The sequence below is a fragment of the Hevea brasiliensis genome, chromosome 17 (assembly GCF_030052815.1).
Source record: "Hevea brasiliensis isolate MT/VB/25A 57/8 chromosome 17, ASM3005281v1, whole genome shotgun sequence".
Taxonomy (NCBI): domain Eukaryota; kingdom Viridiplantae; phylum Streptophyta; class Magnoliopsida; order Malpighiales; family Euphorbiaceae; genus Hevea; species Hevea brasiliensis.
Genome location: NC_079509.1, coordinates 12,026,906 through 12,054,669, shown reverse-complemented (window position 1 = coordinate 12,054,669; position 27,764 = coordinate 12,026,906). Strand labels below are relative to the sequence as shown.

General features: G+C 33.6%; 4 protein-coding genes and 1 pseudogene across 7 annotated transcripts; 3 read left to right on the top strand and 2 right to left on the bottom strand.

Annotated features, from left to right (window-relative positions):
- Positions 1-65: 65 nt before the first annotated feature.
- On the top strand, positions 66-1,388 carry LOC110643912 (cytosolic sulfotransferase 16-like). Its single transcript, XM_021796447.2, has one exon. The coding sequence runs from the start codon at positions 109-111 to the stop codon at positions 1,276-1,278; it is 1,170 nt and encodes a 389-aa protein (XP_021652139.1). The 5' UTR covers positions 66-108; the 3' UTR covers positions 1,279-1,388.
- Positions 1,389-2,430: 1,042 nt separating this feature from the next.
- On the top strand, positions 2,431-4,478 carry LOC110643885 (sulfated surface glycoprotein 185). 2 transcript variants are annotated; one of them, XM_021796410.2, is made up of 6 exons: positions 2,431-2,662; positions 2,747-2,817; positions 3,466-3,569; positions 3,752-3,814; positions 3,969-4,023; positions 4,135-4,478. In XM_021796410.2, the coding sequence occupies exons 1-6, from the start codon at positions 2,558-2,560 to the stop codon at positions 4,214-4,216; spliced, it is 480 nt and encodes a 159-aa protein (XP_021652102.2). In that variant the 5' UTR covers positions 2,431-2,557; the 3' UTR covers positions 4,217-4,478. The 2 variants fall into 2 exon arrangements, with proteins under 2 accessions (XP_021652102.2, XP_021652103.2); XM_021796411.2 differs by lacking the exon at positions 3,752-3,814 and having other exon boundaries at positions 2,438-2,662.
- Positions 4,479-5,219: 741 nt separating this feature from the next.
- Positions 5,220-6,280, bottom strand: LOC110643914 (basic leucine zipper 43-like; annotated as a pseudogene).
- Positions 6,281-8,098: 1,818 nt separating this feature from the next.
- On the bottom strand, positions 8,099-11,475 carry LOC110643899 (uncharacterized). Of its 3 annotated transcripts, XR_002492724.2 has the most exons (3): positions 9,855-11,475; positions 8,776-8,890; positions 8,099-8,422 (listed from the first exon to the last, which is right to left on the bottom strand). XR_002492724.2 is itself a non-coding variant. In XM_021796431.2 (2 exons), the coding sequence occupies exon 1, from the start codon at positions 11,346-11,348 to the stop codon at positions 9,858-9,860; it is 1,491 nt and encodes a 496-aa protein (XP_021652123.2). In that variant the 5' UTR covers positions 11,349-11,475; the 3' UTR covers positions 8,099-8,422; positions 9,855-9,857. The 3 variants fall into 3 exon arrangements, 2 of the variants coding, with proteins under 2 accessions (XP_021652123.2, XP_021652122.2); XM_021796431.2 differs by lacking the exon at positions 8,776-8,890; XM_021796430.2 differs by lacking the exon at positions 8,099-8,422 and having other exon boundaries at positions 8,759-8,890.
- A 7,563-nt stretch (positions 11,476-19,038) lies between these two features.
- LOC131175608 (uncharacterized) lies at positions 19,039-20,536 on the top strand. The gene is made up of 4 exons (XM_058140300.1): positions 19,039-19,152; positions 19,237-19,378; positions 19,894-19,955; positions 20,036-20,536. Exons 1-4 carry the CDS (start codon positions 19,141-19,143, stop codon positions 20,369-20,371), a joined length of 552 nt encoding a protein of 183 aa, XP_057996283.1. The 5' UTR covers positions 19,039-19,140; the 3' UTR covers positions 20,372-20,536.
- Positions 20,537-27,764: the final 7,228 nt, after the last annotated feature.

Genomic DNA, 27,764 nt, shown 5'->3' with positions numbered 1-27,764 from the left:
CACATGTATAAAATAAATTGATATTTTCCAAGCCCTGGATCCACGCTTGTATCTCATGGAAGAATCAGAGAGCAGTTGTCATCCGCAAAAAGTTGCGTTGCTTGCTCAATGTCGATGCTTATTTTCCTTAACTTAGGGTGCATGGCTTGGTTATATGTGCCCGTTAATGGCCGTCTCTTTCTAATTTCTTTCTTTTGCCTTAGCTTAACTATCGTCATGGACTCCTCTTCCTCTTCCCATCTTCTCAAAAATGAAGACGAGAAAGTCCATGAAGACCCTCCGATTAAAGACGCCACTGTTAACAAATACGGAGAGATTATGTCTACTTTGCCTAGAGAAAAAGATTGGGCCAAGTCCTGTGATGATCTCTATCAGTACCAAGGCTTTTGGTACACAGGCTTCTTCTTGGAAGGAATCCTCTCTGCTCAAGACCATTTCAAGGCTCGATCCACCGATATACTCCTGGTTAGCTGCATGAAAACTGGCACCACTTGGCTTAAGGCTCTAGCTTTTGCCATTTTTACCCGGGCAAGCTTCGATACTTCAAGTAACCCTTTACTCAGCAAGGGACCACATGATTGTATCCCTTTCTTGGAGGTTGATCTTGCACAAGAATACAGTAGGCGAGACATGGAAATTCAGCTTTTGAATACACACATTCCGTACACTTCATTGCCAAAATCTATTATTGATTCTGGCTGTAAAATTGTCTACATATGGAGGGACCCCAAGGATGTGTTCATTTCCACTTGGTTTTATGTTGGCAAGGTACTGGCATTCATGGGTTTCGAACCCCTTCCCATGGAAGAATCGTTTGAGCTGTTTTGCAGAGGAATTCTAACCTACGGACCCTACTGGGATCATGTTTTAGGGTATTGGAAGGCAAAGTTAGAGTTTCCTGATAGGATACTGTTCTTGAAGTACGAGGAAATGCAGAAAGATACCTATTTTTACGTGAAGAAATTAGCAGAGTTCATGGGTTACCCTTTCACCTCATTGGAAGAGGAAAATGGGGTAGCACATAAGATTACAGAATTTTGTAATTTTGAGAATCTGAGCAACCTGCAAGTGAATAAAAGTGGAAAGCATCGTGAAAACACACCCATGGCGATTGACAATAACATATTCTTTAGAAAGGGAAAGGTAGGAGATTGGGAGAATCATCTGACGCCTGAAATGGGAGCTCGTCTGGATGGGATAATGAAGCACAAGTTAATGTGTTCTGGCCTGATTGCCTCCTCACATGAGATATTATGCCCTCCCAAGTGCCCCAAGTGATAAACAATATTAATTATTCATGGTTCAAAGACTATAATTTCATGGTAAACCAGATCGATTTATCTCATTTATTAATTGTTGGATCGTCTATACAATTATAAATTTACTTCCATTGTGTGGTTAATTTGTATTCCTTTCTTTTTACTATGTACTCCAATAATTAATATTACCCATGCATGTTTGCTTATCTAATTTATATTTTATATGAAAAATGTATTTTTATATGGTGTATGATTATTATTTATTTTTATGTAGTGCAGAAATTTATACTTACTGATAAATAATCAATTAATTTTAGTTTAGTGGTACTAGAGTAGTAAAAGCTGTGAGATTTTGAGTTCAACTTATAATGTCAAATAACACGTCGTTGATATTCTCATCTTTTAAGTGAGGTCGAGTGTTCAATGCTCATAGATGAATGAGATATTTATCAGGAGAGTACTTTTTCTTTTAGTAAATTAACCCAATATGAACATAATTAATTCTGATCTATTGAATTGGAGATATCTGTGGAATAAAAAAAAATACAGCATTATTTTTTTCATTCAATTCCAGATATATATATTTATGTTTGAATGTACATACAATTATATTTTTAACCATGGTAAACTCTTTTTCTTTTAATATTATCACACTATCATATTGAATTTTACCTAAAAAATAGATGCACCTTCAATTTTTTTTATTATGCTACATTTGACCTTATAATTTTATTTTTAAAATCAATAAATTTTTAATTGAATTAATTATTTTTAATGCATTTATTATACTGTGCTGGCAATTATAATAATTTACATTTAATATATAAAAATAAAAAAATTGAATCAAAATAAAAATTTTATATTAAAAATTTATAAAAAAAAACTAGTCAAAATATAAAAATTAAAAGTCGGAACATGAAAATAAATACAATAAATTTATTAGATGTTTGCAAATGAAAATTAGTAATTGGACAGGAATATTTCTATTTCTATTTTGCCTTCTCTTAAAAAAAATCATTTTATTTACAGCTAGCTAATTATTACTATTATTATTATTTTAAAATAAGCTAATTAAAATTAAATGTAAAGAAATCAGTTCTAAAGAAATAATTTTATTTTTTGCAGTTAAAAAAAATAATTTTATTTTTCAACTAATGGAGGGAGAGATTAATTTATTGGTAAGATTCGAGAGTTCGAGGGTGAGTCGCACTAAAGAAAACTGCCGGCAGCGAGAGCAGATCTGTCTCGCTTCACTATCAATGTGAGGGCGAACCAGTTCTGAATAATAATAAGAAGAAATGGCATCACCACCGCCGCCGCCACCACCACCACCTCCACAACCACCATCACCACCCTCTGCCTCCAATTCCCAGAACTCCGCGACTCCAATAATGCCCCCAAAGGTCCTCTCTCTTTCTCTAGATCTGTGCTCTCGCGATTTTGTGTCACTGAAAACTGGACCCGTTGGGGTTTTTGCTATGTTTAAGGTTGAAGATGGTGCTGTCAAGACTGGTGTTCCCGATGTCCCCCAGGAAAAGCCCGACGTAGCTCATTTCCAGTGAGTTCTTTCTCTCTATGGTGGAGGGAGTTTGATTTCGTTTCTCCTTCCTTAGGCATGTGATTTGTTCAAGTCAAATTCTATATCTGTTGGAGATTAATTTCCATTTATCTTCTTTCTTTTCCCCTGCATGTATATTACAAATTATTTCGTTATTCCTTTGTTGATAGGGAAGAAATTGTTAAACAAATTGAAGCCTCTGAGTCGTGATAGATTGTTGAGAAATTGTCGTGAGAGTGAAACTTTTGAAAATGATAGGACAATGTTGTTTAATGGTGATAGTAAGCATTTTCTTTCTTATTTGTTATTTATTTATTTCTTCTTTTCATTGAATTGTTCTAAGGATGACCTCTGTTGAGTTGCCCAGAAGCAAGCAATTCAATATCTCAAGGTTCTTAAAATCTGTTGCTTTTTTTTTTTGAGAAAAAAAATTCTGTTTGATGGCGTTCTGAATATCACATGGAACAATGTTAAGGGCCGCCTAAGGGGGGTGGGGTGGTGGTTGTTGTAGAGGAAATCTCTGTGGCAGTTATCAACTATTTTAGTCTTGAAACATACATAGTTGATTAGTAATTAGTTTTGCCAGTTTCTAGTTTCTATGGGGCAGTGTAAGATATTCTTACTGCAGTTTATTTTCACCATGGTTAGGATACTTGACAGTGCAGAAATCATGGACAAATACAGGAAATATGAAGCTGACTACACCCATCGTTTGATGGCAAAATACTTCTCTAAGAAGAATCTTTATGGCGGTAAACAGTTTCCCATAATTTCTTTTGTGCTCTCTTAATATGACTTTCTAACTGGTTTACATGGTCCAATCTATTTTGACTCTATATTGTTTCTATGACTTTTTCATTCTAGTTTCATTGTTCTGGTTAATTAGTTCATTTATTATGGCGATTGTCGTAATTTTCCTCTATGTTTTACACAGTTTATGCTCAATTAGTATGCCTACAATTCTTGAATTTGATTTGGATAGATTGTCCCTTCATAGGTAACTATGAGGTTCATTGTATTGTGATAGTTTAATGAAATACCATTATACACTAATACTCTCAAGTCCTACTTATAATTATTTGATGGACAGTTGACCTTATCATTATGATATTGTGATTATTGAAGTTATCTGTTGTTTTATTTTCTTTCAGGAGACGTATTTGATGAGAGATTGAGAATGGGTGATGAGACTATAATGTCAAGCAGGTAGAATGAATTTTTTGTGCAATAAAATAGGTTTATACGATAGTAGATCCTACTACATGGTATCACATATGCTTTAACCTAAGCTAAGTTTGCTTTGCCATCTTTGTCTAGGTGGCCTTCTACTCAATCATTTGCTGACCCAGTGAAGGGCTTTGAGGAACAGGGCAACGTTGGTTCAACATCAGAAGGCTGATTAGCGTCTCCAATGGAAGCACCCACCAAGGAGAACAGTAGCTTCCTTCTTCTCAAATGCGGTATTGTATATAGCTAGATATGAATGATGTAGACAAAGATATAAAATGAACAAAAATTTCATCCTAATTTCCCATCCACGTGTTAGAAATGGCAATATTGATGCATTTGTGTCTTCAAGCTTAGCAATCAAGCCATTGCATCTGTTATTCAATATTAATACCTTTCTAGTTATCAAAAAGAAAAGTCATGTTCATTATTCATTCTCTTATTTCTACTGATTTATGAGTAACTTATGTTGATAATTTTACGAATTGAAGAATCATATATATTTTATGCACAAGGGATTAAGATAGTTGTAGATGCAGAATAGCATGGATGCTAGAATGATTTTCAAATGCCTCCTTCAGGCGCTTGCAGAATTATTCTATATATGTTTGCAATCATGGGCTTGTACTGATGAATACAAATGCGTCTTTCGAGGGTCTCTAGTCCTTTGGATTGGTCATTGTAACTTACTGAGTGTAGGCCTGGAGCAATGACCTAGAAAAATAACCTGATGGTTAGCACTTCACCAAGTCTGAGGGGTTTCACAAATGAACCATCTTAGAATTTGGCTGCAAGGCTTCTCTAAAAAATTGTAAGAGGTAACTCCCATGGTAGACCAGTAAATGGAAAATCATTGATTAGAATGATTATTTGTTAGGATCAACGCATGGAAAAGAGGTTGTAGCCTTGTAGGCGCTGTTATGTGGTGTGAGAGAATGATTTTGCCATTGATTGTTATTACCAAATTTTGTCTTCGGTTGAAGAAACTCTGTTCATAATTCATTTCCGACCAACTACCTTATATATATATATAAAGAGAATATTCCGTATCCAATATGACAAGGGGCCATAAATTCAACGAAGTCCCGAATTTCAGGCGATAAAGTAGAGAGCTTTTGTTGGTCATCCAGTGGCTGAGTTCAGGCTATTTTCAATGTCTTCTCCTTCCTTCCTTTTTTTTTTTCCCAGCTGTTATGCTTCTTGTTTTTATAATTCCTATTTTACTGCACCTTGTACTCTTCCTCTCTGATTTCCTGCTTCTTTACCAAAACATTTGATTTCATTTAAAGCGAGAGCTTTCAGACGAATCTGTGATGATTGAATATTTTAACAGACCAAAGCAGACTACAGGGTCATATCCACTCATTTTACTTGAGAAGTTCTTTAATTTTCTGTTTGTTTTAGGGAAGTGTAAAGAGCAAGGCATTAACCTCTAAATATAACATTACTGGGTCACCTCAACAAAGTGAAAACCAAGTGACAAATTCAGCTCTTTAATTAGGTAGTTTTATGCACTTAATCCCCGGGAGATATCCTTGTAATGATACTTATTATAGATTGATCAATTTGAATTTCCCCCTCGAAGGCATTTGGCATCGTAGATGCTCTCTTCCACATTTCTAATAGGTGTCAACAGATCAGACAGAACGACTTGAAAAGAAGACACTTTCTCCTTGAGCTGAGAATTCTCTTGAAGGATCTGGTGGTTGTTCTCTGACAACCGGGTAACCTTCTCAGAAAGCTGATGATTCGTGGTTTGGAGATGATTAAGCTGACATTGGAACTCCTCGATTTGCTTCTTCTTGCGTAGACGTGATCTTCGAGCAGATTCTCTGTTGGATATCATCCTCTTGAGTCTCCTCTCATGGGAAATTCCCAGTTGGTGATCACTTGTTTCGTTTAAAGTAGAGTCTGCACTGAGAACTGAGGTGTTTGGAGATGATATATGGAGTGGGAAATGGATGAGAATGATCCATTGAAGAAACTTGAGTTGGATTCTGGATTTTTCGATAAATTTGCATGGGAATAAGGGTAGCCTGTGGACTTAATTGGTTGAAATTCAAAGTTGAGGTTGGCTACGGAAGGAGACAGAGTAGGAAGATTCTGTAACGAATTTGCATGAGGCAGACACTGGAGTCCCTTGATTTCCTGTGGCTTCATGGCCATGGAAGTGGCTTGCGCAAAGGGAGGGAGGAATCTCGAAGGGGAGAAATTGGGTTTATAAAGATGATGCTTCACCAATTAGCTAGAATGAGAGAGCATCTTGTTATGCAAGAATGATGATCTTTTATAGAAGGCGTATGTGGCTTGATGTGCATGAAAAAATGAATGCAAATTTTCATGTCATTTACGCATTTGAGCTCAGCTACCAATTCTTGCACTTTACATCTATAAAACCTACCTCTCAATGTCAGCATCAATATTTACAAATTGATGCATTAATTATAATGCACAAGAAGAAACTAAAGCAATCAATCTTAGTGTCAAAAGTAAATTATGGTGGTGAATTTTGAGGAATTCTGTTGAGACAAAGGTTGACGAATTATTACCTCTTTACTTCTTTCAATTTAAAACAAAGTACTTTTAAATTATTGTGGAACAACTAATATTTGAAAAAGAGTTATTATTTTCATTTTTTTTTAAAGAATTTGAGCATCAAATCTATGGTTTCATTTGTGATATTTTCTATAGTCCTAAATGTTTTCAATCACATTCTGCATAAGATAGAAGAAAAACCCTAATTTGGGACTGGGCAAATGGGATTATGTCAAATGATCGAACTCTCATTTGATCTTATTGATGACAACTCTAATTTATAAGGGGGAAAAATCACATTTATCTTCTTATTTTGTCTATTTATTATGGGGGTAGCTGTGCAACAATTAAAAGTTTCTGCTTCTTAATTTTTTTTTTTAACAAGCATTTAAACCTAAATTTAGTAGGTGAGTGATAACTTCATTCACTGAATAAAGTTAAGTGAAAATATTTTATTGGATAAAAAATCCAATTGTGCTAATATCATACGTGTAACAAAATAAAAAGACAATAAATAATATATAAAGTTTATATATAAATAAATAAATTGATGCAAGCAACATGTGAATCTAATATTAATGGGATGATTTGAAGAAGATAAAAAGTTAGAATTAATGGTTAGGCTCTACTAATCATGCTTTTTGACAAAAAACATGGTTAAAACAACCAGATTACACAACCTTGTAGCTGTAGATCTTCAATTCCAACATGAAATATACTCCTATAATGGAAAAATAAATAAATAAATAGATAAATAATCATGATGGTGAGTAGGATGTTCTTTAGGTGACTTGTAATGTTGCATAATCTTTATTCTTTCTGTTGTTCTTACTATACTGGCAGTATCTCTAGAAATTTATCTTCACATAATTAGCATTAATTCTAAAATTTCGTTAAAAGGTGGTTAAGACCGCAACTTTTTTTTTTTTTAGTTTTTCTCACTATAAAGTGTTAGTTCCAACATCACTATGATAGCGTAAATATGGCCGAATCTTGATAAAATAAAAAATCTAAAGTCTCAAACTTGTCTTAAATCAAGGTAAGCACTATAAAAAAAGAAGTTATAGATAATAATAATAATAATAATAATAATAATAATAATAATAAATTTTAAAGCGATAATAACAGTAGTTTAATTTTATCATTTGGATTTTATTTATTTTGTGAAAAATTCCCTTTTACATTTTTTAACGTTTAGAACTTTTAAAATAATTAATAAAAAATATTTTCTTAATTAAAGAGAAATTAAGTTATTTTTAAATAATTTTGACAATTAGTTAAAATGTGAAAACACTTACTCAGATATAACATAAATAAATTATATATATTATTAATTTAATATTATAAATAAATAATAAAAAAATATTTTCATAAAAATATTACTTTAAAAAATAATTTTAATAAAAAATATTTTCATATATAATTTATTTTTTATGAAATAAATAAAACCTTAAAATGAAATATATATATATATATATATATATATATATATATATATATATATATAAGAGGACAAAAATTGTATAAAAATCTTACAATTAAATTTACAAATATATAAAAACACACCTATTTTACTCCACAACCAGAAACATTTGATCAAATGTCCAACATCAACTGTTATCAAGCCATGGCCAAGAAAAGTTTGGGTTTGAAGTTGGCTTTTGTTATGCAGCATCCTCATTTTCTTGATTTGGAAGGGCATCAATGAAGCCATAATTGGCAGAAGCAAATGGCATCAGAGTCTTTCTTGTGCAAGATGACTTAACTTGCTTTCCCTTTTCTTAAAGAGAAATAATGCTTTTTTATGCTCCTTTTTTGACGCCGATAGAAAGCGAATTTGAAGCTGCACTACCAAACAAAAATCATCTTAATGATGAAGAAATTGTTGCACTTCCACAAATTCCCCCCTTCCCTCAATTGCTTACCCACATTTTGACACCCATTATATTCCTACTTCAAATAATATTTTCTCAAAGGACATAAGCCCTTTACTAGCAACAGTGAGCTCGCTTGAACCACCTAAAGGACAATTTTCTACAACTTTGGACCAGTTTTTCTTTGCCGGTTGCGCCTACCATTAATTGTTAATTTCACATGATGACTAAGATGGTGGCAATTAGCCTGCCTTTTCTGCATTACTTTTCTAGTTAGCAAATGCTTCTAAGCAACTTCATTATCATTTCAAAATTTAACTACCTTTTATTTACTTGCAGATAGATTTTCCCTTTTTTTCTGGTAAATGATAAAAAAGATTACAAGGCTTCCACGACCAATTCAACATAATCCAAATTCCAGGTGACAGTAGGTAGACCTGAAGAGAAATGAAATGAAATATTCTGAGCACAATTACCCACATAAGTTTAGTTTTGTCAAAACTAGTTACCCAATCTATAAGAACTCTAAATCAATCAGTATCCTACTTGGATAAGTAAATGTGTATGCCTTTTCTCTATGACAATGCCACTTGACATGCCAACTGTATCATTAAAAGTATTCTCCTAATAATTCACTTAACCATCTGTACCATGCCCACCTTTCAAGTAAAACGACACTGATGAAAGAATTTAATAGTTTGGAAACTATAACGACTTGAACAAGATGCACTGCTCTTTATCTTTCCTTTTTCCTCTCAAAAGCAGTTATAGAAAAGGGGGAAAAATTTGTTACTGAACGCAAGCAAAATTTCGGATGAAATTACAGTTTCAGAACTTTCTACAAAACCACCCAGTCGCTACAACCATTTTCTAGCCCCACAGCTTTGCCAAATTATTCTTTGCACCAAAGTATTCGAAATTTAACACCCTTTTTGGGATGCCAACCTAATACAAGTTTGCAAATCCAAGCTACAATGACACAAATCTTTTATAAATAAAATTCTGCCTTCAGGTTACTTGCAGTCAATAACCAATTTACAAGTATTGAAAGGCCTATATTTAATCTATAGTTCCAGATTATACCTCTACTCACAATAAATCAGTTTAAGAATTCATCTATTGTGAACAACATTCTATCTCCAATCACAATTAAAATTATAACAAGATATAAAAATGCATAACCAATGCAAAAATCATTAAACGTCATTAAAATAAAAATTTCCCAAGAGTACAATGTTAACAAAACAATATTCTTATACTCTCCCAAATACATAGTAAATTGTCATGAATATCGTTATCCTAACAAAGGGAAACCAATGCACTCCAACAGAAATATCTACATTCTTAACAAACCTATTACTAAAAAAAGGATCAAAAAGCATACATGAACAAATGTATTACCAATCAAAGGCGACGGCCAGTAGTAACAGCTCCTTGTGATGCTGCTACTTTCTTCCGCTCATAATCTGCATCATCTGTAGGCAACTCATATCGACATACTGGGCAAGTATTCCTAATCCCTAGCCAGGGCACAATGCACTCCCCATGATACCTATGTGTGCAAGGCAACTGCTTTGCCCTCTCTCCAACATTAATCTCATCTTTACAAACAGCACAAAGTGAATTATTATTCTCAACATCCTCTTTTGTCAAAACCACATATGGAAGTTTCTCAACAACAGATTTTGCTGCCGGAGGCCGACCAATCGATGAATTCTCATTCTCTGCAAATTGCCCAAACAACATCTCATACTCAGAAGTGTAAATAAAATCATCATGGTCCCCAAAATAAAGCTCAGCATTATGGTCCTGGATGCGGTCCAGATTTGAGTCGAAGTTGTTTGCGTTCAACAAAACTTCCCATTCCAAATTTCCCAATCCTCCTACCCTCTCTACACTCACCATATCCTCAGGGGCAATAATGGGCGAGATGGAGAGAGAAACAGAGGCCTCCTCATCATCAACAAACATGCTTAGAACGTCTCTCTCATCAACACGGCCATCCACTTCCTCCCACTCAAAATCCTCATTGTTTTCTCTATGGTCCTCCAATTGAAGCGAATCCCAACAAAGAGGAATAGTAACGGTTGCATCTTCCTCATCATCTTCATCAACATTATCATAATTATCATTTTCAATATTCGCTCGATCCAATCCATACTCATCCCCTGAATACAAATCTATAGCTACCGAGTTCTCATTATCCTCTGAATCAGAATCCGACCCAAACCCAGCCACCCTCATAGCACTTGTGCGAAAGCTAACGGTGGACTCGGCCCCACAAGATTGAATTCCGGAAATCCTTCTCTCCACGAAGAAATCATCATCATCATCATCATCGATAACGATATTTCTGCTATAATCATTATTATTATCACTGTGACTATGATTATGGCCTATATTTTGAAACGCACCACTCTCGTGACCGTCTAAATCAAAGCCTAACTCTAAATCGAGCTCCAAATTACCCATACCCAATTCACAATCCTCCTCTATAACACCAAAGTCCGATTCGTTAAGCGCATCAGATACCAAATGAGAACTACGACCCATTACCTGAGACTGCTCGACTCGCTGTTGAAACAGATCCAACACGAAACTAACCTGATTCTCACGATCCAGGAGATCTGGGCCTCCGAGGATAACTGATTCAGGATCCGAGACGTCGTCGTCGCCCAGGGTCCGAATATTGAAATTAGTGTGTTCGGAAAGTGGGTAGGGGTCGTGGAGAGTGGCGTGCGGGGAGTGAGGATCAGAAGAGGAAGAGGAGAAGAGATGGTCGACAGTTAAGTTACGAGGGCGGTGTGGACGGCGGTAGTTGTGATGACGCTGGTGAGAGTCGTCGACGGCGGAGTCATGGTAAAGGTAGCGGTGGAGTTGAGAAATGTTAGCCATAATTTGAGAATTTAAAACCGGAAAGCAGAGCTTTAACGTGACTTCGAATTGGAACCAAATGGATTTTCATTTCAGGGCGTGGAAACGATGGCGCTGAATTTGTTGTGGGTATAACTACAAAATTACGTAACTGTCCCCACTTTTTTTTTTTAAAGACAAAATATTCATTTAATGGACCAAATAAATCTAAAATAATTAACGTTAATTAATAGGGTAATTAACGTTCTTAATAGGGTTAAAAATATTATTTAATAATTAATTAATTTAAAATACAATTTAAAAATTAAATAAATAAATAATGTCAATTTTTCTAATTTTAGCCTTTTCTATGGTAATGTCCCTTTTCTCTCAATCTCTCCTTTTACTCTTTTTTTCCCCTTTTTCTCTTTGGTGGCCATTGATGGTGACTCGCTCTCTTTCTTTTCTATTTTTTTTAATAATTCTCATACCTATTTGGAATATATTTTAAATATATATATTTAAATTAATTATTATTTTTCAATTAATAAATCTTTAAATATATTATTATTAATAAATATGTGTATGTATCATGTTCCTTTCTTCTCATACAATTATTTTTCTTTATTAAAGAGTTTTTATATGTATATGAATGATTTATTTTATTTTATTTTATTTTTTAAATGAGAATACTCTTATATATTATTTTTTTATTAGAATATTTAAATTGAATACTATTTAATGTGATTCGTAAAATATTATATTATGAAATTAAATAGTGACGTGAACAGTTCATATATTAGCTAACTAATATACTCTGTCAATATTATTAAATTTTTAAAATTTTTTATATATATTCTTCATAAGTGATGAATTTTATTTACATAAATTGAATTATACCATGAAAAATTTACCTTTTGAACATCAATTTAATATAATTACTATAAAACACTTTGTTAATCAATGTCTTTCCATTAAAATTTTGAGCTTAAAATTGGCAAGAAACATTAAAATTTGGAAGATTGTTTGGAATACTCTCAGATATTCTTTTCTTAGCTTTTATATTTTTTTAATTTTGTATGTTAAGCCCTAAGACACGAATTTTCATTTTAAATTAATAATTAATGTTTTCTAAATTTATTTAAACTTAGATACGATAAATATTAATTTAGCATGTATATTCAATTAATTATTTTCCTTCAATATTTTCTTTTATAACCCCTTTATTTTTTGCGTAAGGAATAGCACATAGTGGTGTATATAAGTCAAGTTTCTCGAAATTTAGCTTGATAAAAATTAACTCTATTTGATTTATCTCTTTTTTAATAAATTAAAGTCTAATTTTTAGATTTGTCTAATACGAAGTCAATTATTTTAGTAATATTTGCGAGCAACTCATTAAACAAACTCATGAGTGAGTTAAATAAATTTGTGAATTAACTCATTAAACTAGCTCATTAGTAATTTATTAATTTTATTTATGACTCTTTTATAAAATAATATATTACTAATTATGATTTAAAATATAATATAATTAAATTATTTAAAACGTAGTTATGAAATTGAATTAAAAATTAAATAGAGCTATTTTTTAATTAAGGGCATTATTACAATTTATTAAGTCTATAATTAAACAAGTTTTAAATAACTAATAAAATTATAATTTTTTAAATAGTTAAACTTATTAAATTTGAATTCATAAACTTAATAAATAAATTAAATATAAGCCAAGGTCAAGTACTTGATAAAAGAGATTAATATATATTGAAATAAGCTAAAAACAAATTGAGCTTGAGCTCAATAAAATTTAAATGAGTGGAACTTAAATCTAAAAATTTAATAAAAAACTTAAGCTCTTTAAAATTTGGATTGACATATTCATTTACGCCCTTAACTAGGATAATTCATTTTTCCATCAACCCCTCTACTCATTCAACCGACTTTATTAATTTTATATATTTATGTATTTAAAATTTTAACAATATTATATCATATGAAATTAGTAGTACGAATCTCATCATGCTTGCTCTTGTCCCGAGATTCGTGTTTGTAAATCTGCCTTCATGGTTGATTTCCATATCAATACTTCGTTGGGTTTTGCTCTTGTATATTGGGCAAGCATCCAGTCTCTCTAATGCTTGACAATTTTAATGTTATATTAATGCTCAGTTCAGTTTTGTCCGAACAATATGATGTTCGGTTCTGTTGATTAGTGTGTCACTCGGCCTAATCAAACCGAGCCATCAAATATTCGGATTAATCATCTGCCATGACCTTTAACCAGACAGACTTGACTCTTTGACTTTATGACCTTTTAGCCAAACTGTTATGCCGGCTCTGCTGACTTTTTGACTTAGTTTTAGGCGGGTTATAAAACTGATTAAAATCTTCTGTCTTTGCTGTTTCTTGATTGTTTGATGATTTTAAAAATGGATTTGGGAAACGTAGAGATTGTACTTCAAAACTTCTGTAATCTTCACCTGTCCCACGCGGTTCATATTTCCAGCATTGTTTAGCTTTTCTGTATTCCCTGCATCAAAATCAATTTGCCCACCTGGAGTTTGGTTCGAATCAGTTTTTTCCTCGTCATGTTTATTCACTTTCTTGCTAAACAGAGGGGCTGACAGTAGTGATGGCAATGGAATACCAGGTTCCAATGCTTCGCTTTTTCCCAGTGAAGACGAAGCCTTGTTTGTTGTCTGTGACATCAGACCTCATAGGCACAACACTACTCGAGTTTAGCAGGAAGTGATTTTGAGCCTCCTTGGATTCATTAAGCAATATTTCCTGCAATGAGTTGAACAGGTGTAAATTACCGTATGAGATAGAGAACAGAAAAATTTCCTGTCTGGTTGACTAACCTTATTCAGATAACAATATGGCTTACCTCCAATATGCTATTGAAACGCTCTGCCAGATTAGTAAGCTTCAAGGCAGTATCAAGCTTTATTGCTCCTTCCACTGATTTTTCTAGTGATAAAAGCTTTACTAGTTCAGCAGCTCTCGCGAGCTCGTCTCCTGAAACAACCAACAAGCAAGCATAATGCTCAGGCTTTGGATTATATTTTGTTTCATATGGACTTATGCTACAAAGAGAAAAAAAATGCTAACAATAAATCAATTGCTTGTGCAAACTCACCGTTGCAGCCTGATGCAATCAGCCTGAGGATACATCTATACTGAGTCGCTTCCATATGGAAAGCCTCATCATCAAGTACACTGGTGTCCACACCAGCCCCTGCCATTTTTCTTCCATTCTTTTCAGAATCTGAAAGGTACATACACCTAACTTACTCAGCAACTGAAGAGCATTAAAGGAAGGGGGAAAAATCATTACAACTTTCCCAAATGATTATAGAAATCTAAAGTTTCTCTTTTTTATCAAATACTAAAATGAAATAACATTTGAGCAAAGGTAATAAAAGTTCACGCTGAGGGATGAAAGAAGTTTGCTTTAGTGGAAGGGGAGAAGAACAAACCTGAGGGAGGTGTACAGCCCTTTTTGGTTAATTAGCCCAAATCATATTTAATATATACGAAGTATATAATTTTGTAACTAATATATATCTCTCATAAGAGTTTTTATGATTAATTTTTACAAAATAATATATATAACATTACAGCCTCATTTGGTTGATTTAAGTGGTAAGAGATTCATTCGATTTAAGAGTTCTTAAGTTACAACTTCACCACTGACTTTTTGATGCACTTGTGCTCTCTAGTTTTCTTTCTTCTTCTTCCCTTAATTTGTAACCAAATTAATAATAATAATAATAAATCCAGATGTCTTACTGGAAAACTACAAATAATAATTATCCTCCATCAATGGCGATCCAACTTCTCATCTTCCTTACCCTCCTTTTCTTTCCTCTCTGTATCCTCTCCTCTTTATACCGAAAACATTCTTGAAGCATTTTTTTTTCCTCCTTTCTAATCTTTTGTAAAAAACTAGTGTTTGATATCTACCAAAATATATACTTAAGCTTTACTGCTTTCTCAATATCAGATCCAAACGATGAATCCAATCCTCAAAAACCCCAACAAATTCACTCCAAAACTGGACTAATCCCAATCTTGCAAACCCATGTTTCAGTTTTAACTCCTATCTCTGGTGCTGCTTGCAGCAATGGCCAATTCTACAAACTCTCCATTACCATAACCAACCTCTCCCTCCAAGGCTTTATCTCTTTTTATATATCCAACTGTAGCAACCTGCAGACTCTTCATCTCTTCCCCAACCCTCTGTCTGATCCTATCCATGCAGATTTACAATACTTGGTCAATCTTGCAGCGCTTAATCTTTCGTCTAAAAGACTGGAGGGAGACACCCCAATAAGGCTAAGAAATTACACTTGCATATTAAAAAAAAAAAAAAGCTAAGAAATTGAACCGCTTAATTAACTATCACGGGCAAGACTTCCAATAACTCGAACTTTGTTTTATTCTTGGATTCTATTAAACTTTGTTTTATTTCTCAAAAGCTTAACTTTCTTTAAACCGAGTTCAACTTTTTCAACACCAAATTGCCCTTTTTTTTTCATCTTCTGAAAATTTACACTGAACACTTTGTTCAGATCCACATTACTTTAGAATCCCTAAGCTTAACACAATAAAAAACTAAAACTCCTTTCCCGTACACATAAGGTACAAAACTCTCCTAGCCAAGAGTCGAGAGACCATCATACTGCTTGTTCTTCCATGGCATTATTACTGCTTGCTTTGGGTTTTCCATTACAAAGATCCCCTTTGTTTTTTCAATCTTTTTTTCCGTTTTGATTGGAAGATTATTTAATTACCATGGGAATGAAATAATAATTAATTATCTTATATAACAAAATAGAAAATATATATTTCAGGGCTTGCGAATTTGTTTTCATAAATTTTGTAAAAACGAAAGATGTGTGAATTAATTTTATACATCAAGTAAAAGTGTTGGCTAGCTTAGACTATTATTCATTTATTTTATGAGATGGAATTAAGTGCAATTCATTTTATGGTCATAAGAACATCTCTGTCTCACATTTTATACATTAATAACTTCAAACATAATAGGGTGAAAGTTAATTGAAGACTTTCTCTACGTGCATTATAAAGTGGGAGGACACAATTGGTATTAATCCAAAAAGGAGTAATAATTATGGTTTATTTCATTAACAAGTCCGCAGAGACTTTCTCTATGCGGACTTTCCTTTCTCTTGTTTGGACCTATTGGGGTTGTCTGCTTCAATCAGATGCTGGACCAATCCAATTAAATCCCGCCCACAGCTATCTTGGTCTGCTCCCCTGCACATGTTTGGAAATGGAATGTAGATGGTTATTCGTTGGGTAAACCTGGTAAAAGTGCAATTGGTACGTTGGTATATTATTGACGCTATTGGCAACTTTGTTTGTTTATTTTCTTACCCAACAGGCTTGGAAGACTCAAATGTACCAGAACTAAAAGCTATTCAAAAAGGCTCTTGAGCTATTTCTATTTTTGCCAGAAATTCGTAGTGGTTCTGTTTCTCTAATTATAGAATCTAACTCTTCAAATGTAATTGCATAGGTTACTCATTTGGATTTAGCACCATTGAAACTCAGTTCATTGATTAATTCAATTGTTCAGTCCATTAATGTCCTTCCAAGTGTCTCTTTCAAACGTCTTCTTCGTGAAGCAAATTATGCGCCCGACAGTTTTGCTAAGCAGGCGATAGTTTTGCTAAGCAATGTCTTAATCATGATACGGATTTTGTGGCTTTCATTTGATTTAGTTATCTTCTAATGTATGGATGCTGCTACTGCTTCTTTTATTTGCGGCTCATGAGTTCACCATCTTTTGATGATGATTGTAATAGAGGTGCTGCTGACTACTTGATTTTCTGGATTTTCTCTTGGTTTAATTTTTTTTCAGGATAGTGGAGCAAAATTTCTGGTTTGTGGGTTGTCTCTTGGCCTTTGTCTCTCCTTGATTTTTGAATTTTTTGTTGCTTTGGATGTCTTCGTGATTTCTTGGCTGCTAGTTATGTTTTCTTGGTGTCTTTTTATGTATTTTGAACTTTGCAGCAATTCCTTGGTCATTATGGCACTTTTGGGCTGCATTCTCCCTACACTCTGTCGATTTTTAAATTCTCTTGCTAGGTATTCAGGGGGTTCGTTAGTTGGCTCCAGTTTGCTTTCAGCTTGGATCTTGAGTTTGACAGGTTTGATTTACCGCAAGTCTGGCTCCTTGTCTCTGTTTTAGGCTCTGCTTGTAATTTTCAATTGATGGTTAAGCTATTTCTTGCTAGCTGAATTGTTTTGCATTGTGGTTTTCTTGTTTATCGAGTTTTGTACCGTGCCTATCTAGGTTTTTCACTTAGCATTTGTCCTCTTAGGTTGGGCATATTAGAGAAGTCTACTGGTTGAGTTTTAAGTGGATGACATATGCTAAAGTTTTTCTTGAATATATTATTAATAATGATAAAATAACTTGCTTATAAAAAAAAAATCATGATGGGTTAGTGAGGGTAATAATTTTGCCCATGTTCTTCAACCTCTATCGGTCACAAACTTGACTCTTTGAGATCTACACTTTCTATCACAAAGTTCAGTTTTAACCTCTTTTGAACAGAACTGCTAATCGAATACTCTATCAGGAGGTTTTATAAGTTTAATGATGGTAGCATAATGATTATAATCTGATAAACAATTAGTTGGTATCAAGTTTTAATCTGTTTCGTAAATTAATAAATACTATAAACTACTTTGAAAACTGGAACTAGAAAACGATTGCCTTGGGAAACTTTTAACATACATGTGCTACTCTCTTTGACCAACGAAGATGAAAACAGAGAGATCTTCTGGTTTGAGTATACCAACATGCATGCTAGCCTAGCAACCACATGCATGCTACTTTCTTTGGGCAAACGAAGATGAAAACAGAGTATTTTCGGGTTTGAATTACTTTACAGAACCCTAGATCGATATATATGCTTCTGTTTATTCTATGACTTGCCAAAACTTCAGTCAAAGTCACGCCCAGCTTAATCAATAATTAAGCAATGGATAATCAAGTAAGAAATTATTTCTCTTCTAGGACTATTCGATAGTAGCCTGGGTACCTTCCACTACTATAAGAAACTGTGCCAAAAGACAACTTGGGGGGCAGCCATGAATCTCTTTCTTAGTTCTTACTTTACCTTATGATGGACATAAAAAAAAAATTTCTATGGGGACTAGAGCTGCAGCAACATTATAAAACACAAAAAACTTCCTCGTTGCATGCATGGCGGCAGACAGGCGCTGAATACCCGTATCTTCAATCCCACGCTGTCATGCTTCTTTTTTCTAACATATCGAAGCAAACCCGCAAAAATAACTATTTCAATTCAAAGCTTTGGAACAATCCTTTGTGCTTTTGAGTTTCCCCAAGTGTAAGCGACCACATGTCAAGTATTTTATCAAGAAAAATGAAGACAAATAGTATTTATTAGAAGTTTTAACCCTAACTTTGACCTGTTTTGGACTTTATATAGACCCCCTCTTCTATCTTTCACATGATTCCTCTCTTTTGTTGTCTGATAACAAACATACCCAAAGAAGAAAAGAAAGACAAAAATGATGTCCACAAGGTTTAGTAGCTTTCTACTTGTGTTCATTCTTCTGCTACGTGTAGGAAACTCGAGTGCCGCCATTATTACCCGCCAAGGCCGCCAAGGTACTTCAACCACTCCTTTAGTTAATTTCTTGCTAATTAGTTTGTTTACAATTTAAGTTGTTTCAAGGATGCTTAATTAATGAATTTTATTCCACACTTTTTTTAGCAAAGGAGAAACCAGTGTTTGCTAAGGGCAGTGAGCTTGCAGTGGATGAAAGCATGCGCAGTTTGGTAAATTTCAATTAACAACGTTGTAATCAAACTGCCCAATAATGAAGTTGCAATCCTGAAAGAATTGATTTTTTTTATTACCAGGAAATTTCTGATGGTGTTCCTGTTGCCATTGCTGAAGTTAGCAACACAAGGCTTAGAGGAAGAAAAATGATGCTGATGAAAAGGGTTTTGAGGGAAAAGATGAAAGAGGAACCTTTAAACAAAGAAAACTCGAAGATTTCAGGTGCAGCTCATTTTGTAGGAAACTGTAACCTTAGGTCAGGGAAGGGAATTTTGAATGGGAAATGTAAATTGACAAGTGATAGGAGGTCTAATCCTTTGAAGGACAAAAGGGTTCGTTTTACGGCTTTCAGCGCCGATTATCATGTGCCAAAACCCCACCCTCCTAAGAATAACTGAGAGCTAGGGAGAACAATAGATAAGCCTCATAAAGATAGCCATTTGTTATCTTTGTCAATTTTGGTTTCATATATGTTCCCTCTCTTTTGTTTTCTTTGATGGGTTTTCTAGAGAGTGCAAGTGCGAAGTATCGTACCTGTATGTACGCAAGTACACATCTAATTTACATTGAATAGAATTCCATTTTCATTTTAAAGATCATCCTTTTCGGTTTTTAATTAATTATGGAATGTTTAAACCTACTGCTATGGCAGAGTTCGTTAATTACTTTGGCTAATTAAAGGCAAAACTCTTGCTATTGTTATGTTTCAATTTGATTATTTGAATGTTTGAATGCAGGAAAGAGAACATACGCTTCAAAGAAGCACCACCAGTCCTCACAAGAGAGCTTAAAAGACCAGGTTTCCCTTACTGTCTGAGATGCCTATTAATTCTTTCGTCTTAATTTCATGTTAATTATGTGTTTCTCTTCTTGATCTAGAACGAAAGTAGACTGTTGAAGGCGAAGTCAGGGAGTGCCAGAAGCCAGCAAGCTCCTGCCAAGAGGCCCAACCAAGCAAGCTATCAATATTCCAAACCAGTTTCAACTACAACAGGCAGCCGCTTGGAATGTTCGTCAAGGTCAACAATTCCAAATCCCCAGGAATTTGATAGTTCATCTCAGAATCTTGAATCCCAAAAGCTTCTTGACAAGGCTGCCACGGAAATTGTGAACTTGATGAATAAAGACTATCCAGGAGGGGGAGGTCCCCGTCACAAGCCTCCAATCAACAATGACCAGCCTATGAGTGATCAACAACATTATCCGAGACCATAAACCTGTTGTTGTTCCAAAAAATGTTGACCCCATAGGAAAGAAAATCCTCAACCTTTATACGCAACCACTAATTTTTCTCTTTTTTCTTTTGCTGGATTTTTTGATTTCCCGTTTTTCTGGTGGCTGCGTCGCAAATGAAGCAATAATTAACTTCCACTTGTGTTATGCTGTGAGACATATAATTAGCAGGTTAATTAGGGAAGGCTTGCAAAGCATTGATTTTTAATGTGCTATATGTTATGACAGGAATGCAATTTTAATTCACACAACACACATTATAGACAAGAAGAAAAGTATGGTTCCACATGTAAAATGCAAGAAAACATTAAATTATAATAAAAGAGTAAATTACAGTCATTCCTATGAATGAGCTTTTACCTCAAGGGTATTAGAATGGTTTCAGTGCTATAAAGTCTCAACTTCAAATTTCAATCTAACTTAATCATATATATATAAAAAAAAAAAAAGATATGGTTGCTCTTAACTTGTTAAATATTGTCCATAAAAATGTGCATTTAGTCTTGGATTGCTACCTTTCTTATCAAATCATTAAGTCTCTGCAAACTTTATTTCTAACAAAAAAAATAATGTAAGAATTTCATGGCTTTTTTACCCGTCCAATTTGAGACTTTATAAAAGCAAAAGATTAAGAATTTAATGTTGAATTGGAATTAACCTGAAATGCCGTTCATTTTAAATAATATTCAATAAATATGAAATTTATATTCTTTTATATATTAATCTTAGTATATTAATTTTTTAATACTAGTATATTGAATTCATATATTTATATTATGCAATTGATGATCTTTTATAAATTAATATTAATATAATAATAATAAATTAATACTACATTGATAAATATAATTTTTATAAATTAATTTTAATTTGTTCACTTATATATCAGAAATATAATAATTTAATATATTTAATCAAATTCTATAATTTATTTTCTAAATTATAAAATATTTAGAGAAACAGATATTATTATTGCGTTTAAAACATTAAAAAAAAATAAAACATTGTCGTTTTATTTTTTTTTTTTTCCATTTAGAAGGTTGCTACATATTACTAAATAATAACTGTCAAATATATAAAACGACATTAGTTTTATAAAAAAAATTAGAAAAAAAAAAACAAACAAATTAACTAAAAGATCTGTCATCTGGTTGATCAAGTTTTGACTTAGATTTCACATGTTTTGATAATTTTTTATTATTTTTTATTTTTAAGGATAATCTAAATATATCGATTATAGAGTCAATTCTTAAATTTTCATTAAACAAATTATATCGATCAAATCTTCAAAATTATGAAGAATTCAAAAGTTAAATTGCTTTTTTAAAAAAAAAAAAGTAAAGTGTTCTTATATATTTAATAATTTACAAATTAAAGTACGATTTAAATAATCTTGTAATTTTTAATATAAAATCAATATATGTGTAAGCTAAAGCTTTAAGTGGTTTCAGTAATTTATTTATAGTTGATAAAATAATATTCTTTCATATACATTTACGGATCAGATTGAGCAATTAAAAGTATAAAAAAAAATAAAAAAAAAAAAGGATTAGAGGGACTTTCACGTTTCGTTTCTCTCAAGCTCTGTCATTTAACCATTAATACGGAAGGAGGGAGTCTTTGGTCTTTGTCAGAACATACCTAATAAATTTCTACAGTAAGTCTTCTCTATGAGTAATGTTATTACTGTGCGTTTTTATCTGCGCTTTAAAATTTTTGTAGGCGCTAGAAAAAAAAAATCATCTTTGTAATTAATTATTACAATAATTAATTTTGTATTTAATTTATAATTTTTTTAATAAAATAATTAATTTTTAAAAATTTAATAATTAATTTTTAAATTAATTATTACTAACAATTGATTTATAATTAATTATTAAATAAATTATTAATTAATATTAAAAAAATTTTAAATATATAATTAGTAACTAATTTTAAAATTGATTAATTATTAGTAATTAATTATTGAAATTAATTAATAATTGATTAAGAAATTAATTATTAAAATCTAATCAGTTATTAGCAGCAATTAATTTTAAAATCGATCGCTAACAAAAATAAACTTAGAGAATCAATTATTAAATTAAAAAATTATTTTAATTAACTTCAAAGTTAACAATTAATTTGCAATCAGTTGTAAAAATTAGTTACTAAATTTTTTTTTCAAAAATTATCATTTAATTTTTTGTTTTCTTTTTTATTTACAATCGATTTGCAAATTGATTGCTAACAGCAATTAATTTTAATTTTTGCAACCGTATAATATCAGTTACTATTAGCAACTAATTTTTTTCCCTCAAAAATTCCTATTAACATTTTGTTTTCTTTTTTTTTTTATTTACAATCGATTTATGAATCAATTGCTAACAATAACTGATTTTTGAAACTGATTTTTTTCCTAAAAAATTTCTATCTTTTTTGTAATTTACAATAGATTTGCGAATCAGTTGCTAACAGCAACCAATTGCGAATAAGTTGTAAAATTTTCTCCCAAAAAATTTATGCCCATTTTTTAAAAAAAATAAAAAATTATCGGCCCAACCGATAATCGATTACTAAAATCGATTATTAATTCACTTATATAAACTACTACTCATTTTTTTCCTCACTAATTATTTTTCTTTTTTTCTTCTCTTTTCTCTACTTTTTTTTATCATCTTTTTCATTATCTTATATTTTCTTCATCAATTTTTCCTTTTTAACATATTTTTTTATCCTTTTCTTTCTCATCTATTTTCTTTATCATTTTTTTTATCCATTTTTTTTTCATTTTTTTCTCATATATTTTCTTTATTATAATCCTTTTTTTCTCATATTTTTTTTTCAATTTTTTTTCTCATCTTATCATGACCCAACTTATGGGCCAGACCGGCACTAGGACCTGGGCTAGCCTAAAACCCCCGAGGCCCGTAGTAAGCCTAACTATTCGTCAACCCAATTATAAAGCCCATTTGGGTCCAATTTTAAGAATTCAATCGGACAGAGTCTGATCATAAAATGGACCATTCAACAGGGAGTTTTTGACTCACTCGACCTGTAAACATAATATGTAATAAATTAAGAAGCTCAGCTCACCCTCCACATACTCATAATATCATAAAATCCAATGGGAGCTCAGCTCCCTCATCCAATCCAGTCATGCATATAATTAATATTCTTACAAACTCAACACAATATTATATTATAGACCCAAATTAATTAAAATACTCCTAACACATGCGAAGTCTAAAATTTAACTCAATTGTACAAAATACATTAGATACTACTAATTGACTTGCGAAGAAGAAGAGCAAGGTAGTCACAACAAGTAATCCTCTTGTAACCTGAAAAAATAGATGAACAGAAGTGAGCGTTCGACTCAGAAAGTAAAATACTAATTTTAACCACAATTTCTATAGCTATCTAAAACTAATGCATCGTAAGTAATGGAATGCAACATCATCATAAATTTCATACAAATCACATCATAGCAGTAAAAAGGCAATTTGGAGCACTCACACACCCAATACTATTCAAACAGTACATATATGGGAGCTGATCCCCTATACAGCTCTCTTAATCCAACCTCTGTCAACGAGTGTCTCTCAAGCCGGACTTTCGCTTAATAAATCAAATGCGGAGGCCAGCGAGTGTCTCTCAAGCCGTGCCTACCCCTACTTATCCATAAAGGACCGGGTCCCAGCGAGTGTCTCTCAAGCCATATCTACCCGTCCTATCCATATCTGATATCACATACCACACGCACGCCAACACACGCATACTGCTTCAAATTACCATAAACAACAACCATGTCACTTCATCAATTAAGAATGTATTATAAAATGTGCCTAGTGTTTAACTATATAGATACATATTTATAAGTGATGCATGGGCATGCTTGAACATATTATAATATTGAAATTATAATTGAAATTAATATTTTATTCACAGACTTAAACTGTAACACCCCAAAATTTTAAATTTTATGAGCATTTTTGGTATTTTAATTTTATTTAAATTTTAGGAATTGTTTTGAGATTTTTCGGATTTTAAAAATTGGATTCGATTTTCCGAAAATATAAACTTTGATGATTTTTAAAAATTAATTTAAAGACCACGTGGCAAAACTAAAAATATATTTGGAGTCTACGTATTTTTCTGAGTTTTCTGAAATTTTTTCGAAATTTTTGGACCTCGTTTTCGGTCTCGAGGCAGAGTGAAAATTTAAAATTTTGTATTTCGAATCGAACCGGACCGGATCGGACCGATCGAATCGGACCGGCTCCCTTCCCTTTTTCTTCCCCGCGCGCGTCGTTCCCTCTTCCTTTTCTCTCTCTTTTCTCTCTCCTCCCTCCCCTGCCCACCACCTCCCAGCCACCCAGCCCAGTAGCGCCACCCAACCTCCCGGTAGCGCCGCCCAGCAAACGCGCGAATTCCCTCCCTCGCGCGGGCGGTGTTTCGGCTTCTCCGGCCAAAATCCGGCCGATCCGGCCACCAATTGGACCGAGTCTTGTGTCTAAAATCATCTACTCGGCGAGAGCTTTCCATAGACACCAAGAACGCCGAAATCCATCGAGCGGTTTGTCCGATTTTTGCTCGGGAAGATTTTAACCCATTTCGACTTTTGGGCTAGATTTCTCGAAAACAGTGAATCCCACGAGAAAACCGAGGGTACCAGCACGCTCCACTCGTCGAGAGCTTCGTGGCGACATAAATTTCAAAATTTTCTGACACTGTTTTTCGGTGGGTCCCACGGAACTTCGCAGTGTTTTTCCGAGCATTTAATGAGCTTAGAAAATTCTGAAAAAATTTATGTACTAACCCCCGTGTTATGGGCTTCGTGTAGGTATCCTCGATTCGCGGAAATTCGGCGATTGGCGAGTGCGAAATTCCGGCGAACAGACAGTTCTGGAAAAGTCTCTGAATTGGACCGAGGTTTTGGCTAGCCCCCCATTGTCAGACGTCCCGAGCGCGTTCCCGAAGTCGGAATTGGCAAAGGTAAACCCGAACCTTGCTTTTTCATAATTTTCTAGTGCTTAAATAGGATTAAAAATCCATAAAATATTCGTGGTAGCTTAGAAAATTATGATTCTTTTTGCAATAGCTTAGTAATATTGCTAAGGACCGCGGGGCAAAGTTTTAGAATTTTAGAGCTTATTTGGGCAGTTTTTGCAAAAATGGTCAATTATAAGGACTAAATTGAAATATTACATACTGTGATGGATGATTGATTTGATGGGCCCAGGAGGGGCTGTGTGATATGATTGAGCTGTGGATATATGGATTGTAAATATAGAAGTGTGTTTTGAGCCATTTTGCAGGTTGGGTAGGTCCTAGGTATAGGGGAGACTCTGCCGGATTTTCGGCACGACTTAGGACGTATTGGTCTTTTTCTTTGTTTGTATTGAGTCAAATTTATTAAATGATTGTAATAAAATTGTCAGGTGAGCCGGGACAGCCTTCTTCCTCCGCCCAGCCGCCTCAGTGACCATCGTCAAGTCTGTGAGTAAAATATTAATTTTAATTGTAATTTCGATATTATTATATGTTCAGCATGCCCATGCATCACTTATATGCATATATTATATAGTTAAACTCTAGGCACGACTTATGTTGCATTCATAACTGTTAACGTGCCATGAATGTTGTTGTGGTAATTTGGAGCAGTGTGCGTGCGTTGGTGTGCGTGTGATGTGGTGTGGACTATGGACAGGACGGGTAGTCACGGCTTGAGTTCTTCGCTGGGACCCGATCCTTCGAGGGGTAGTCACGGCTTGAGTTCTTCGCTGGGACCTACGATTTGGTTTATTAAGCGAAAGTTCGGCTTGAGTTCTTCAGGCACCGAGTTGGATTTAAGAGAAATGTATAGGATCAGCTCCCATATATTATGATTGATGCTACAGGGTGCGTGAGTGCTCCAAATTACCTTTTTGATGTTATGATGTGAAAATGATGTTGATGTTGCATTTCACTCTACAGGGTGCATTAGTTTTAGATAGTTATAGAGATTATGGTTAAAATTGATATTTTACTCTCTGAGTCGAACGCTCACTCCTGTTCAATATTTTTTTAAACTACAGAGGATTTTTTTTTTGTTAACCTGTTTTTCTACTTCGCAGGTTGTTTATCAATATTTGTGTCATTTTATTTACTCCTAGAATTTCCGCATTTGTTAGAAGTATTTATTTGAGTATGGTCTGTAATATTATTATCATGTTGGACATGTAAACGTATAATGATATGCATGTTTGATGGATTGGATGAGGGAGCTGAGCTCCCATTTATTTTTATGAGGATATGAGTATGTGGAGGGTGAGCTGAGCTCCCTAATTGAGTATTTATTATGTTTACAGGTCGGGTGAGTCGAAAACTCTCCGTTGGAAAGTCCATTTTATGGCCGGACTCTGTCCGTTTGTTTTCTTGATATTGGGCCCAAATGGGCCTTAGAGTTGGGTAAATGAATAGTTAAGGCTTACTACGGGCCTCGGGGGCTTTAGGCTGGCCCAGGTCCTAGTGCTGGTCCGGCCCATAGGTTGGGTCGTGACATAAACCGAGGTCATTGTGGCGGCTGAGCGGAGAAGGAAGGTTATCTCGGCTCAACTGACAAATTTTATTGTAATTATTTAATATATTTGACTTAATATAAGTTTAAAAAAGACCAAAGATACTCTAAGTCATGCCGAAAATCTGGCAGAGTCTCCCCTATACCTAAGATCTACCTAACCTACAAAATGGTTCAAAATGCACTTCTATATCCACAAGCCACATATCCATAACTCAATCACATCACATGGCCCCTTCTGGGCCCATCCAAACAGTCAACAATCACAATTTGAAAAATTATAATTTAGTCCCTACAATTACCCCTTTTGCAAAAACTACCCATTTGAGCTTCAAAAATTCTAAAACTTTGTTCTGCGGTCCTTAGCAATATTATAGAGCTAATGCAAAAGGAATTATATTTTTCTAAACTACCACGAATATTTTATAGATTTTTAATCGAAATCAGGCACTAGATAATTTAGAAAAATGAGGGTTCGCGTTTACCTATGCCAACTACAACCCTGGGGACACATCTGGAACGTCTGAAAATGGTGGGGTAGCCTATACTCTCAGCCTGATTCTGAAGCTTTTCCAGTAGTCTGTTTACCTAGCCCGAAACTACAGACCTGAGTAACCGTCGAATTTCTATGAATTGAATGTACCTACGCGAAGCCCATAATACGGGAGTTAGTATATAATTTTTATGAAATTTTCTAAACTCATTTAATGCTCGAAAAAATACTACGAAGTCTTGCGGGATCCACCGAAAAATGGTGTCGGAAAAATTTGAAATGGGTATTACCACGAAGCTCTCGACGAATGGAGCACTCCGATACTCTCGAATTTTTTGTGG

Excerpts from the sequence above, each read along its gene's own strand:
- LOC110643899 (XM_021796431.2), bottom strand. The coding sequence starts at position 11,348 with ATGGCTAACATTTCTCAACTCCACCGCTACCTTTACCATGACTCCGCC.
- LOC131175608 (XM_058140300.1), top strand. Across the intron at positions 19,379-19,893 it reads AGAAAACTCGAAGATTTCAG|GAAAGAGAACATACGCTTCA; the intron begins GTGCAGCTCATT and ends GTTTGAATGCAG. Across the intron at positions 19,956-20,035 it reads AAGAGAGCTTAAAAGACCAG|AACGAAAGTAGACTGTTGAA; the intron begins GTTTCCCTTACT and ends TTCTTGATCTAG.
- LOC110643885 (XM_021796410.2), top strand. The coding sequence starts at position 2,558 with ATGGCATCACCACCGCCGCCGCCACCACCACCACCTCCACAACCACCA. Across the intron at positions 3,570-3,751 it reads TAAGAAGAATCTTTATGGCG|TTTATGCTCAATTAGTATGC; the intron begins GTAAACAGTTTC and ends TGTTTTACACAG. Across the intron at positions 4,024-4,134 it reads GAGACTATAATGTCAAGCAG|GTGGCCTTCTACTCAATCAT; the intron begins GTAGAATGAATT and ends ATCTTTGTCTAG.
- LOC110643912 (XM_021796447.2), top strand. The coding sequence starts at position 109 with ATGTCGATGCTTATTTTCCTTAACTTAGGGTGCATGGCTTGGTTATAT.